Source organism: Hordeum vulgare, chromosome 5H (assembly GCF_904849725.1).
Source record: "Hordeum vulgare subsp. vulgare chromosome 5H, MorexV3_pseudomolecules_assembly, whole genome shotgun sequence".
Taxonomy (NCBI): Eukaryota; Viridiplantae; Streptophyta; class Magnoliopsida; order Poales; family Poaceae; genus Hordeum; species Hordeum vulgare.
Genome location: NC_058522.1, coordinates 497,122,057 through 497,132,613, shown reverse-complemented (window position 1 = coordinate 497,132,613; position 10,557 = coordinate 497,122,057). Strand labels below are relative to the sequence as shown.

General features: G+C 44.9%; 1 protein-coding gene across 1 annotated transcript; it reads left to right on the top strand.

Moving 5' to 3' along the window:
* The first annotated feature begins 2,748 nt into the window (after positions 1 to 2,748).
* LOC123400023 (protein LEAD-SENSITIVE 1-like) lies at positions 2,749 to 5,221 on the top strand. The gene is made up of 2 exons (XM_045094416.1): positions 2,749 to 2,966; positions 4,276 to 5,221. Exons 1-2 carry the CDS (start codon positions 2,873 to 2,875, stop codon positions 4,986 to 4,988), a joined length of 807 nt encoding a protein of 268 aa, XP_044950351.1. The 5' UTR covers positions 2,749 to 2,872; the 3' UTR covers positions 4,989 to 5,221.
* The last annotated feature ends 5,336 nt before the right edge of the window (positions 5,222 to 10,557 follow it).

The window sequence follows — 10,557 nt, the reverse complement described above, 5'->3', positions numbered from 1 at the left end:
TTGTCTCCATAGTACCCAATGTCACACAAGCCGACATTATTTAGGGCCTCACGAAATCTGTTGATGCAAGCCTGAGGTCTACGGCCTCGTCCTATCTTCTCCTCGTCCATTAGGATTTCGTTGAAATCACCGAAGCACATCCATGGTCTCCCATCCTGGTGTTGTTGCCCAAGTAGTCTGATAGTACGCCAGGTTTCTATTTTGCGCTCCGTCTCCGGCTCTCCATAAACCCCAGTGAGCCCCCATATTTCACCATTATCTTCCGTTACATCCACGTCAATATGTCTTCGACCATATGACCTGAGACTTACATTCACCTCTCTCCTCCATAATAACGCAATACCCCTACTCCTCCCCTCCGAACTCCATGCAACCATATGACCTAAACCTAGCTTCCATTTAAACTTCTCTAGCTCCTTCTCCGTAAGCTTTGTTTCAGACAAGAACAAAATACGGGATCCTCCGTTCTCCCCAAGTCGAGGAGACTTTGAACTGCCGGGCCATTCCCAAGCCCCAGGCAGTTCCAACCGACGAGTTTCATTGCTCCCGGCGGGGCTGCTCAAACAACCCGTCCGATATGTTCAAGTCTGAAACTGAATATGTGGTCTCCTCCTCCTCCCTATCTCCCTCCCCTCTGTGCTCCATTCTCCCCCTTTTTTCCTCTTCCCTCTCCGCACCCACCTCCTTGGAACGTTTGGTCCCTGCCAGCCTAACAGTGCTTAGGTCCCCTTTGGCACACTCCCTGTTGTCTCTCCCTATTCTTTTAAATTTCCTCTGCCCGGTTCCTCTGTGCTGCACTCCATTCTCGTCGCCAGTACTCTTACCCTCTTTATGTGAGGTTATTTGATCTGTCCTCACGTCACCAGAGCTGCCATGTACCGTTGTGTGGTTCTTCTCCCTGTTCACGCTAGGGCCATTGCTAGTGTTCTTCTCTGGATCCTCCTTGTCTCCTTCCTCTTTCGATTTCTTCTCCTTTCCTGCTCCTTCTCCATGTCCTACCAGTAGAAGCTTCTTGGGATAGCTTATCTCCCTTGTGTCAGATACTCTCTGCTTGGATGGACTAGTGAGCTCCACCCCCTTCTCCGTTTCCACGTGTTTCCCCTACGTACTCCTTGAGCAATCTTTACGCCAAGAGAGGCTATCACTCCCACTACCAGATCTCTCATATGATCGATTTGTTCCATAGAGCCTTGCACCTCCTGTACCTCTCCCTCTCCCCTCCAGCTTTCGTCCTCTTCACCATGCAACTTCCTATGGCCATGTCCACACACAGCCAACCCCCAAACTATACCTTCCCTCCTTTATCCAACTTCATGTTACACGCCTTCTCACTATGTCCCACAATTCCACAGATATAACAGAAGTCACGCAAGAACTCATATTCAAATTGACACCACGCACCATCCTCTTCCTCACTGGTGCCATCAATGCTCATCTTCTTCTTCTATTTTTATCGATTTTCATCCTGATTTTCACTCTCATGAACTTGCCCATGGCTTTCCCATCCGCTCCAACATCCGCTTCCACAAAGCTTCCAACAATGTTCCCTATCTCCTCCGTCGAGTCCGTGTTCATCATCCCTAACGGGAGGCTAAAGATCCTCACCCAGATAGGTATCTCATTGAAATCATAGTCCTTCGGCCTCTTCCCCGGATTGTAGTCCTCCACCACCATTAGATCTTTCTCAAACATCCAAGGTCCATCCTCCAGCGCACTTCTCTTCCCCGACTCCTGATTGAACGTGAACACAAACAGATTCTCGCCCACCTCCTTGCAATCAATGCCCTTGATCGGACACCACACACGCCCCAATGACAATTGGATCGCATCTGGATGTGCCAGGCTCTCCGGCAGGACCTTTCCCACCGCATGCGCCACTAAAGTCTTCCCCTTCTCCTTCATCGGCATCTTGATTCTAACTCCTCTTCGCTCTTCCTCCGACAACTTCAGCCCCCGTATCATTCCTGTAACCGCCTTCATCATCGACCCACTCCACGCCGTAGTCTGTTTGATCTAGGGCTTTGGATGTGTTACGACCGTGCGACCCTTAAGCACATAGAAGGATTTGGGGTGGATGGGATCTACTCTCAAGGGATCGTAGTTGGCTAATCAGGCCCCAACGCCGATGATCGGCGTTCACGGCGCCGGCTAGACCAGAACGTAGCCGAACCCTAAACCCGATCGCCTCCGTGATCTACGGAGCACCCCTAACCGCCACAGCCGGGCACCTGGCATGGGGTTGGGTAGGTGCACAACCGGAGTTGGTGGGGTTGGCACCCTTGGTTGGTGCCCGATGCCCTACGACCCGTCCCGACGGCCTCGCCACATTCGTTACAACTTTCGTTCTTTTTGAACACTACGTACAACTTTCAGTCCAGCGGGGTAACACGGACCGCGAGCCATGCAGACCAACGTGACGTGCCGGCCGACCCTCACCCGCTACGTGACGCCGGCCGGCGGCATGCGATGCGTCGCGAGCGCGACCGACCGACCGACGCGACTCGGTCCGGTCGGGGGCCTCTCATTCCCCTTCGGTCCATCATCCACCATCCGTGGCTTCCCCGAGCCAGCGACCGAGGGAGACCCCGCCCACGGCTCGAGCGTGCCAACCGAACCGGTGGTGGGTGACGCGACGCCGTGTGACAGCGACATTCTTTACCCCGCCCCGCCCCGCCCCGGCCTCGCCGCCGCGAATATACCTCCCCTCCGCCCTCCCTCCCATTATTACCTCGCCTCGGCCTCCGCCCCCTCCTCCCCTTTTTTATAGTACATACTCACTCCGGACCTCACTCCATTCGCACGGACGCGAGGGAGAGCCACGGCGCCGCACCGACGGCGCGGAGGACAGTGCTGGGGGGCGGCGGCGGCGGCGATGGGGCTGCTGTCGAACCGGGTGGAGCGGTCGGAGATCAGGCCCGGCGACCACATCTACACCTGGAGGGCCGTCTACGCCTACTCCCACCACGGTACGCCGCAACGGACCCCCGCGCCGCCCCTCCCCTCTCCGCCCCTGAATTCTCGTCATCGGATTGCTCCGGCGGGCCGGCGGGCCGCGCCGTGAATCGCGGCTGAATGCGGGGCCATTTTCGCAGCAGGATTTCAGTCACGGGTGTGTTTTCGCGTCCTTTGCTGGCCATTAGCCTGCGCCTGCATGTTTCATCTCGCAACTGTGCCAGACCCGGGTTCAACTGTAGAGCCAAGTCCCCTGCTTGAAGCAACCATCGCTTGATTGCTTGGTAGGAGATGCGCGTCAACCGTCAAGTCTCCCTCCCCCGGGTTGTCCAGTTTGCAATGCCAAGTTACCTGGTAACAAATCCACAACTTGTCAGCTGTAGCATCCTCCCCCCCAATTATTGTACAATCTCTACTCTGTTTCATCCGGGGTTCAGTATTATGCTGTGTAAAATTGCCACAGCATTAATTTCCGTGGAGAAATCATAGTAACCGCAAAAACAACAGATGGTTTAGGCTCCAATTGAGGGGTTCCAAGCTCAACTGAGGTCCATCCCCAAATCCTTCCAGATGGCTGTGATGCCACATGCCATGTTTCCTGCTACTATACAGGTAGAACAAATGACACTTGTTGCTGCTCACCTACTGCTGACCTACTTGTCTGTCCGTATCTGCTCTTTGCTGTCTTCGTGGAGTAGCCTTCTCATTGTTAATTCCAGATTGCTCTCAGTCTCAAGAGATAAGCACTTCAAGCCTTATTATTATTAATTCGTTTTGGAGTAACTGTAAACTAGTATCACCAATTTTTGTTTGTTTTACTCCAACTTTATCAGAGTTACCCAACATTAAACTGTAAACTGTAAACTTTATCAGAGTTCTCCAACTGTAAACTGTAAACTGTGAGGCTACATCGCAGGGAGCCAAAGTGATCAGTGCTTTTTATTGGCCGATGCAGTGTTCTACCTATTGAGGTGCTCCATTTCGTGCATTCAGTGAGGGCCATAGCCCATATGCTGAGGAGACATGCTGTAGGTTTTGGGCATGACGCCATGGGTACCTGCATGAAAAAGCTGCATTATTTGTCAAAACTGTAGAATCTTCATGCTTTAATAAAGTGCCGTTGTCAGTTTTTTTTTGGACAAACTGTCTTATCCCCTGCCCCACACTCACCCACTCACACACCAATCTGTCTATTTTCCCTGCATATGTTTCTATTTTACTGGATATTGCTTATGGAGAAATTTTCTAGTGTTAGCCACTTTCTTATTCTTTTTTTTTAGAATCGCCACTTTCTTATCCAGTTGCCACCAATTGCGTGTTCAGGTATTTATGTTGGAGGAAGCAAAGTGGTCCATTTTACACGAAAGAAGGAAGTTGAATCTTCAGATTCATCAAACTCCATCTCTGGCCTGATCTCACGGGCTTCATCAGAGTGCCCAACATTCCCAGACTGTGGTTTTCAGCTGGACGATAGTGGTGTCGTACTCACCTGCTTGGATTGCTTCCTTGGCAATGGCTCCCTCTACTGCTTTGAGTATGGAGTGCCACCAGCAATTTTCCTTGCAAAATTTCGTGGGGGAACCTGCACCATTGCCCAATCCGACCCATCAGAGGCTGTGGTTCGGAGAGCTATGCACTTGCTTCAAAATGGGTTTGGCAACTACGACATATTCGAGAAGAATTGCGAGGACTTTGCACTCTACTGCAAGACTGGACTTGTACCTGTGGATGAACCAGGCATTGGGGTGAGCGGGCAAGCATCTTCCGCCATTGGCGTGCCACTGGCAGCTCTTCTGTCCACCCCATTCAAGATTTTCGCTGCCGGTCCGCTGGGAATGGCCACCGTCACAGCCGGGATGTACTGTGCCGGTAGATACATCACCGACATAGGAGTAAGAAAGGATGTGGCCAAAGTGGAGGTGGAAAACCTGCCATCGCACCTCGGTTTCCGCCGTGTGGAAGATGCGGAATCGGTGAACAGAAGCTCAGACAAGGTGACGAAGCTGCTCCCGTTGAAGAGAAAGCGTGAGAGGTGAGCTTGGCGGTACAGTTTGGGGGAGTATGAACCTCCCTGCGCTTCGTCGGCGATAGTTGGTGCAGACCTGTGGATAATATCGAATCTATGCTTCAGTATATTATAAGCTTGATATATATAGATAATAATGTAGCTGTGAAACGTGCTCTCATGTTGAGTGCGCACTTCACATGATGAACTGAACTACTCTCTGAACTGGTTGTGTGAATGAAATTCAACAGTTTGTTCAGTAAACTTAGCTAGTACTAGTACTTTTTTTCACCGCCGTGTACTAACACGACGGCTGGCATTCAAGGTGTTTCGCTCTCTGTTCTTTCCCTTGTGCCTCAAATTAACAGCATATATTCTCTATGAGGTTTCCCTTGTGTCTATGATGGACTCGAATTCCTCCATTTGGCCGTTCATGGGTCACCCAAGATGGCAAACTGTCGGCAGGGCGTGTTTCCACTTTTCACCGGGCAGGACTATCCAGCCTAGTTTTATCACCGGATCGGCACATGTTTCGTCCAGGCTCGATGATTCTACCACGAGATTCCTCACTGCCTTTCTGCATGTGGAAGAATGAAGATGTGGTCATCTGGGGCATGCAAAGATGCTGCTGCTATGGCTGTTCCCTTGGAAATTTACGTTCGACCTGCATTGCCTCTCCCTTTTCACCCTCCTCTTCGTCTTCTAGCAGCACCTTCGTTAATCATTGATCTGGCTGGCAGCTGACCCCTCGAGTCATTTATTTCCCTTGTTTTCAACCGATCCTGTCCCTGCCCTGGATCTCAAGGCTGCCTGCCTGCCTGCCTGCCTGCCGGGTTGTGAGTGGAGATCTGGGCGTGGATTTGGCCGGACAAAGGAAAAGAGTATCATTGCCAGGACCACTGTCACGGACCGGTTAATCAGAAAATGTTGTCACTGGGTCTCCATACAGGCTGTACAACACAAGAAATTAGTAATATTCTGTCAGTAGTGGATCTGGTTGACTTGGACTGTACTGTACCGGCCAGACTAAGTCTGTACGTATGCATGTGTGCTTCCTAGTGATTCTTTTTAAAGAAACCTGCTCGAAAATTGTTTTTTTAGCTCGGCCTCCATGGAATACAGACCGGTTTTTTCATATTTTTAATTTAAAAAAAAACTGAAAAAATACAGGCATAAGTTTTGTTTTGCGAAAAAATACAGACATACATGGAGGCGTAACACACGTGTCTGTAAATTTTCAGGATGAAATTCGTTGAAATGAGGGATGTACAAAAAAGATAAATATGTGGCTTTTTAACACATGATATTCATCCTAAAAGTCCATGAATTTCTTCTTTTTTGCATAGATCGCATCTCAAGGTATTTCACCCTGAAATTTTACACACATACACATCACATCCTTGTATACTTGTAGAATTGTTTTCAGATTTCTTTGAAACCGAAAAGTATGATTTTTTTTTTTAATTAGGCCTTCATGGAGACCGACCTCCAAAATGTTGTTCCCAAACCTGCTCCACTTTATTAATCAGTAATGTTCATAGGCATCATTACAACGTCATTGTATGATGATGGTCCATTGTATAATGTCCAAATTATTCTAGCACTATTTTTTTCCCAAACGTTAAAAATCGATTTCCCTAATAGATCTTGGCAAACCATGCCCCGTCACGTCACGTTTTTCAGTCGTTCGATCAGATCTATCACTCCTTATCCGCAAAGCAAACCATTCCCTCCGTCTTCTTTTCATTTTTGTTGTCGACCGCCTCCCCGATGCCTCCTTTTTGATCAAAAGAAATCAGAAAACAAAAACAACAAATGCAAAAAAGGGGAAAAACAAGTGCTTAAAGCCTGGCACGTTGAGTCGACCCATTAGCGCACACGCTTGAGCCAGGCGCTTATGTCGTCTCGCGTGGAGCGAGGTATAGTCGCGGCCATGATTTTTGGCGTTTGCTATTTCTTCTGGCCCGTTTGACACAGATCCAGCCGTCCCAAACCGAAAAAGGCCAGGCACAATCTAGTTGCAAACTTTGTGTCTCCAAAAATATAAATATGTCATGTAACCAAAATTATTATTTTTTATTTTCATCGCAAAAGAATCAATTGTTTCAAAAGAAAAGTTGCCATGGTTCGTAAGAAGGAATATTTTCCATCGTTCGTAAGCTAAATTTGCCATGGTACGTAAATTAAATTTGCCATGGTGCAAAAAAGGAATCTGCCATGGTCCAAACGAAAGTTTTACATGCTCCAAAAGCCTAGTGACATAAAAAATTACTAAAAGTTGCCATGTTTTGGTAGAGTGGTGCTTTGAAATTGACATGTGACTGTAAAGAGAATTAAAGTTATCTTGCATGTTTTAGGGAAAAATGTTTTGGAAGGCCTAAATTTACCGTATTTAGAAGAAAAAAAAGTTATGAATTTGCCATGCGACATGACGAAAAAAATGTCGAAAATGCTTTTACCAAAAACATTTGTAGGTTTGCATGGAAAAAGGGTTTTACTTTTTGCCACGACAAAAAGTTTTAACAAATTTGTGTGGTTGTGGCATGGCAAAAGTTGCTATGGTGACATGGCAAAAGCTATAAAGACTTTTTCCAAGGAAAAAAGTATAAAACAAATAAAATTTGACAAGATTTGATATAATTATTTGCCACGTTTTGTGACCCTAGATATTCTTGTTCAATTGTTTGGCAAGCTTACAAATCTATATTTGCCAAGGATGCGGGAACTTAGGAGTACGAAAAGGTACAAGGGGATTTACCATGTGAACATGTCAAAACAAATCATGACAAAATGATTTTACAAAAATGTGTTGGTCTGCATGGCTACTTTTTAGCCATAGTAAAATGTGTAACCAATTCGCCATGAAAAAAGCGTGTTTTTTGGCATGGCAAAAGTTGTATTGATGACATGACAAAACTATTTTTGGTGACATGACAAACTAGAAACACTTTTGCCATGGAAAAAAAAATTATAAACGAACAAAAGTTTCATTATGTCCTTCTCTCTCTCGCCCTCCACAAAATATTTTCCTTCTAAAGGTTGCCTACTCTATGGTAACAAGTAGTTTTGGACGGCTAAGCACTGCTGGATCGGTAATACTGTATGTGTGCAGCCTGGTAGAGAGATTGTACATTCAATCTTGTGTTTGACGGACTATTCGAGAGGGAAAGTACGATTCCGGTTGGGAGATTCAATATCATAGCTGCAGGAAATTGCGCCGACAATATTGAACGACTCTCCTTCCGCTACTATTACGAGTTGGTAACAATTAGGTCAAATCTTATATGCATCTTCATAGTGGTCCTGGGTGTGTTTGTCGTATGATTTTTTTGGTTTTCTAATGTGCTACCCTATAGTATCAACTTTAAGAGTTTAACAAATAATGCATCAATATCCATATGCAGTATTTACTTTTTTTGTTTGTTTAGTGTGTGTATGATAAAGATAGCATATTGAAATTATTTTGTCAAACAAACAAGGAAGCTAAGAAAAAAAACTAGGCAAGATATATAACAAGAAAATAATGTGGTAGTGTGCACGACCTCTTTTGTTTGTGAAAAAACTCCCCAACAAAGATGTCAGATATCTTGATTGCTCTCTCATAAGAGCGGTTGGGTAACCCTCAAGTGTAAGGGTGAAGTAAACTAGCAATAAGTATTTATCTCCATTTAAGAATCAAGATTTATCAAACCAGAAGGAGTTCTTCCAACAAAAAAGTCATTGGTACGTGCACACAAGACACAAAACAAGCTTGTCATCAACGCATCAAGAAGGTTTTCAAGCTTCTTGTCTTGGTAGTTACAAGATTAAATTGGAACGGATAATTATAGTTGATAGAAAAGTAAAATAGTACAGTGAATAATAATATATTTTAGAAGTTTTCGGTAATAGATAATTGACCCAGGGGTCCATAAGTTTACTAGTTATATCTCTCATAAGCAAACAAGTAGTGTGGTAAACAAACCACTCTTGGCCAGCGATTAAATTGCAATATTCATACTTATGACTATGATCACTTCATGGTATAATCTTATATAGGCATTACATCCGTAATATGTAGTCCGCTATCCAACTGCATCTACAACTACCTCGGCCTAAGACAGTTATCCGCCATCCATTTCCAAGTATTAAGTTCATGACAAATAAAGCATTGCAATAAGCAAGATGGCACAATGTAGACTGTAAAATATCAATCAATATGACGAGAAACGATGGTGTTTTCCTTGATGGCAACAATACAATACAATACAATACAATACAATATGTGCCTTTTCCCTTTCTGTTAAGGGGTATATATCACCACAAGATTAAAACACATTACAATGCACCACTCCTTGTGAAGAAATACCCATCAAACTTGGACAAAAAATAGATAGATCAGAGAGCATATAAAGCTCTTTAATTATACAAGGAATATACCTCAAAAGATTCAATTAAATTCAATGAACAATTTGATCATAAAATGACAATTCATCATATGAGAGAGAGAGATAGAGAGGGAGAGGGAGAGGGAGGGAGGGAGGGAGAGGGAGAGGGAGCGAGGGCCTAAATTTGTCGTATTTAGAAGAAAAAAGTTATGAATTTGCCATGCAACATGACGAAAAAAATGTCAAAAATTCTTTTACCAAAAACATTTGTAGGTTTGCATGGAAAATGGTTTTTACTTTTTGCCACGACAAAAAGTTTTAACAAATTTGTGTGGTTGTGGCATGGCAAAAGTTGCTATGGTGACATGGGAAAAGCTATAAAGACTTTTTCCAAGGAAAAAAGTATAAAACAAAGAAAATTTGACAAGATTTGATATAATTATTTGCCACGTTTTGTGACCCTAGATATTCTTGTTCAATTGTTTGGCAAGCTTACGAATCTATATTTGCCAAGGATGCGGGAACTTAGGAGTACGAAACGGTACAAGGGGATTTACCATGTGAACATGACAAAACAAATCATGACAAAATGATTTTACAAAAATGTGTTGGTTCTGCATGGCTACTCTTTAGCCATAGTAAAAAGTGTAACCAATTCACCATGAAAAAAGCGTGTTTTTTGGCATGGCAAAAGTTGTATTGATGACATGAACAAAACTATTTTTGGTGGCATGACAAATTAGAAACACTTTTGCCATGGGAAAAAATTATAAACGAACAAAAGTTTCATTCTGTCTTTCTCTCTCTCGTCCTTCACAAAATATTTTCCTTCTGAAGGTTGCCTACTCTGTGGTAACAAGTAGTTTTGGACGGCTAAGCACTGCTGGATCGGTGATACCGTATGTGTGCAGCCTGGTAGAGATATCGTACACTCAATGTTATGTTCGACTGTAACGACTAAGATGCAGTCCTTTCCGATTTGGGGAACGAGGCCCCGAATTAGAAAGAGGCGCATCTAAGCGTTTCGCAAACATGGTAACATAGCACATACATAATATCAACAGAAGAACAATAAGGGATTCAATTGTCATCTCGTAAATATATCATAGTACATCACGCATACAAACAAGGTAGTTCCGCTACGGACTACAAAACATGAGAAATGACTATGCTACCCTGCCTGCTGGCCCACGATCACGACCACGCCTCAATCTTCTGGATAGTTCACGTACA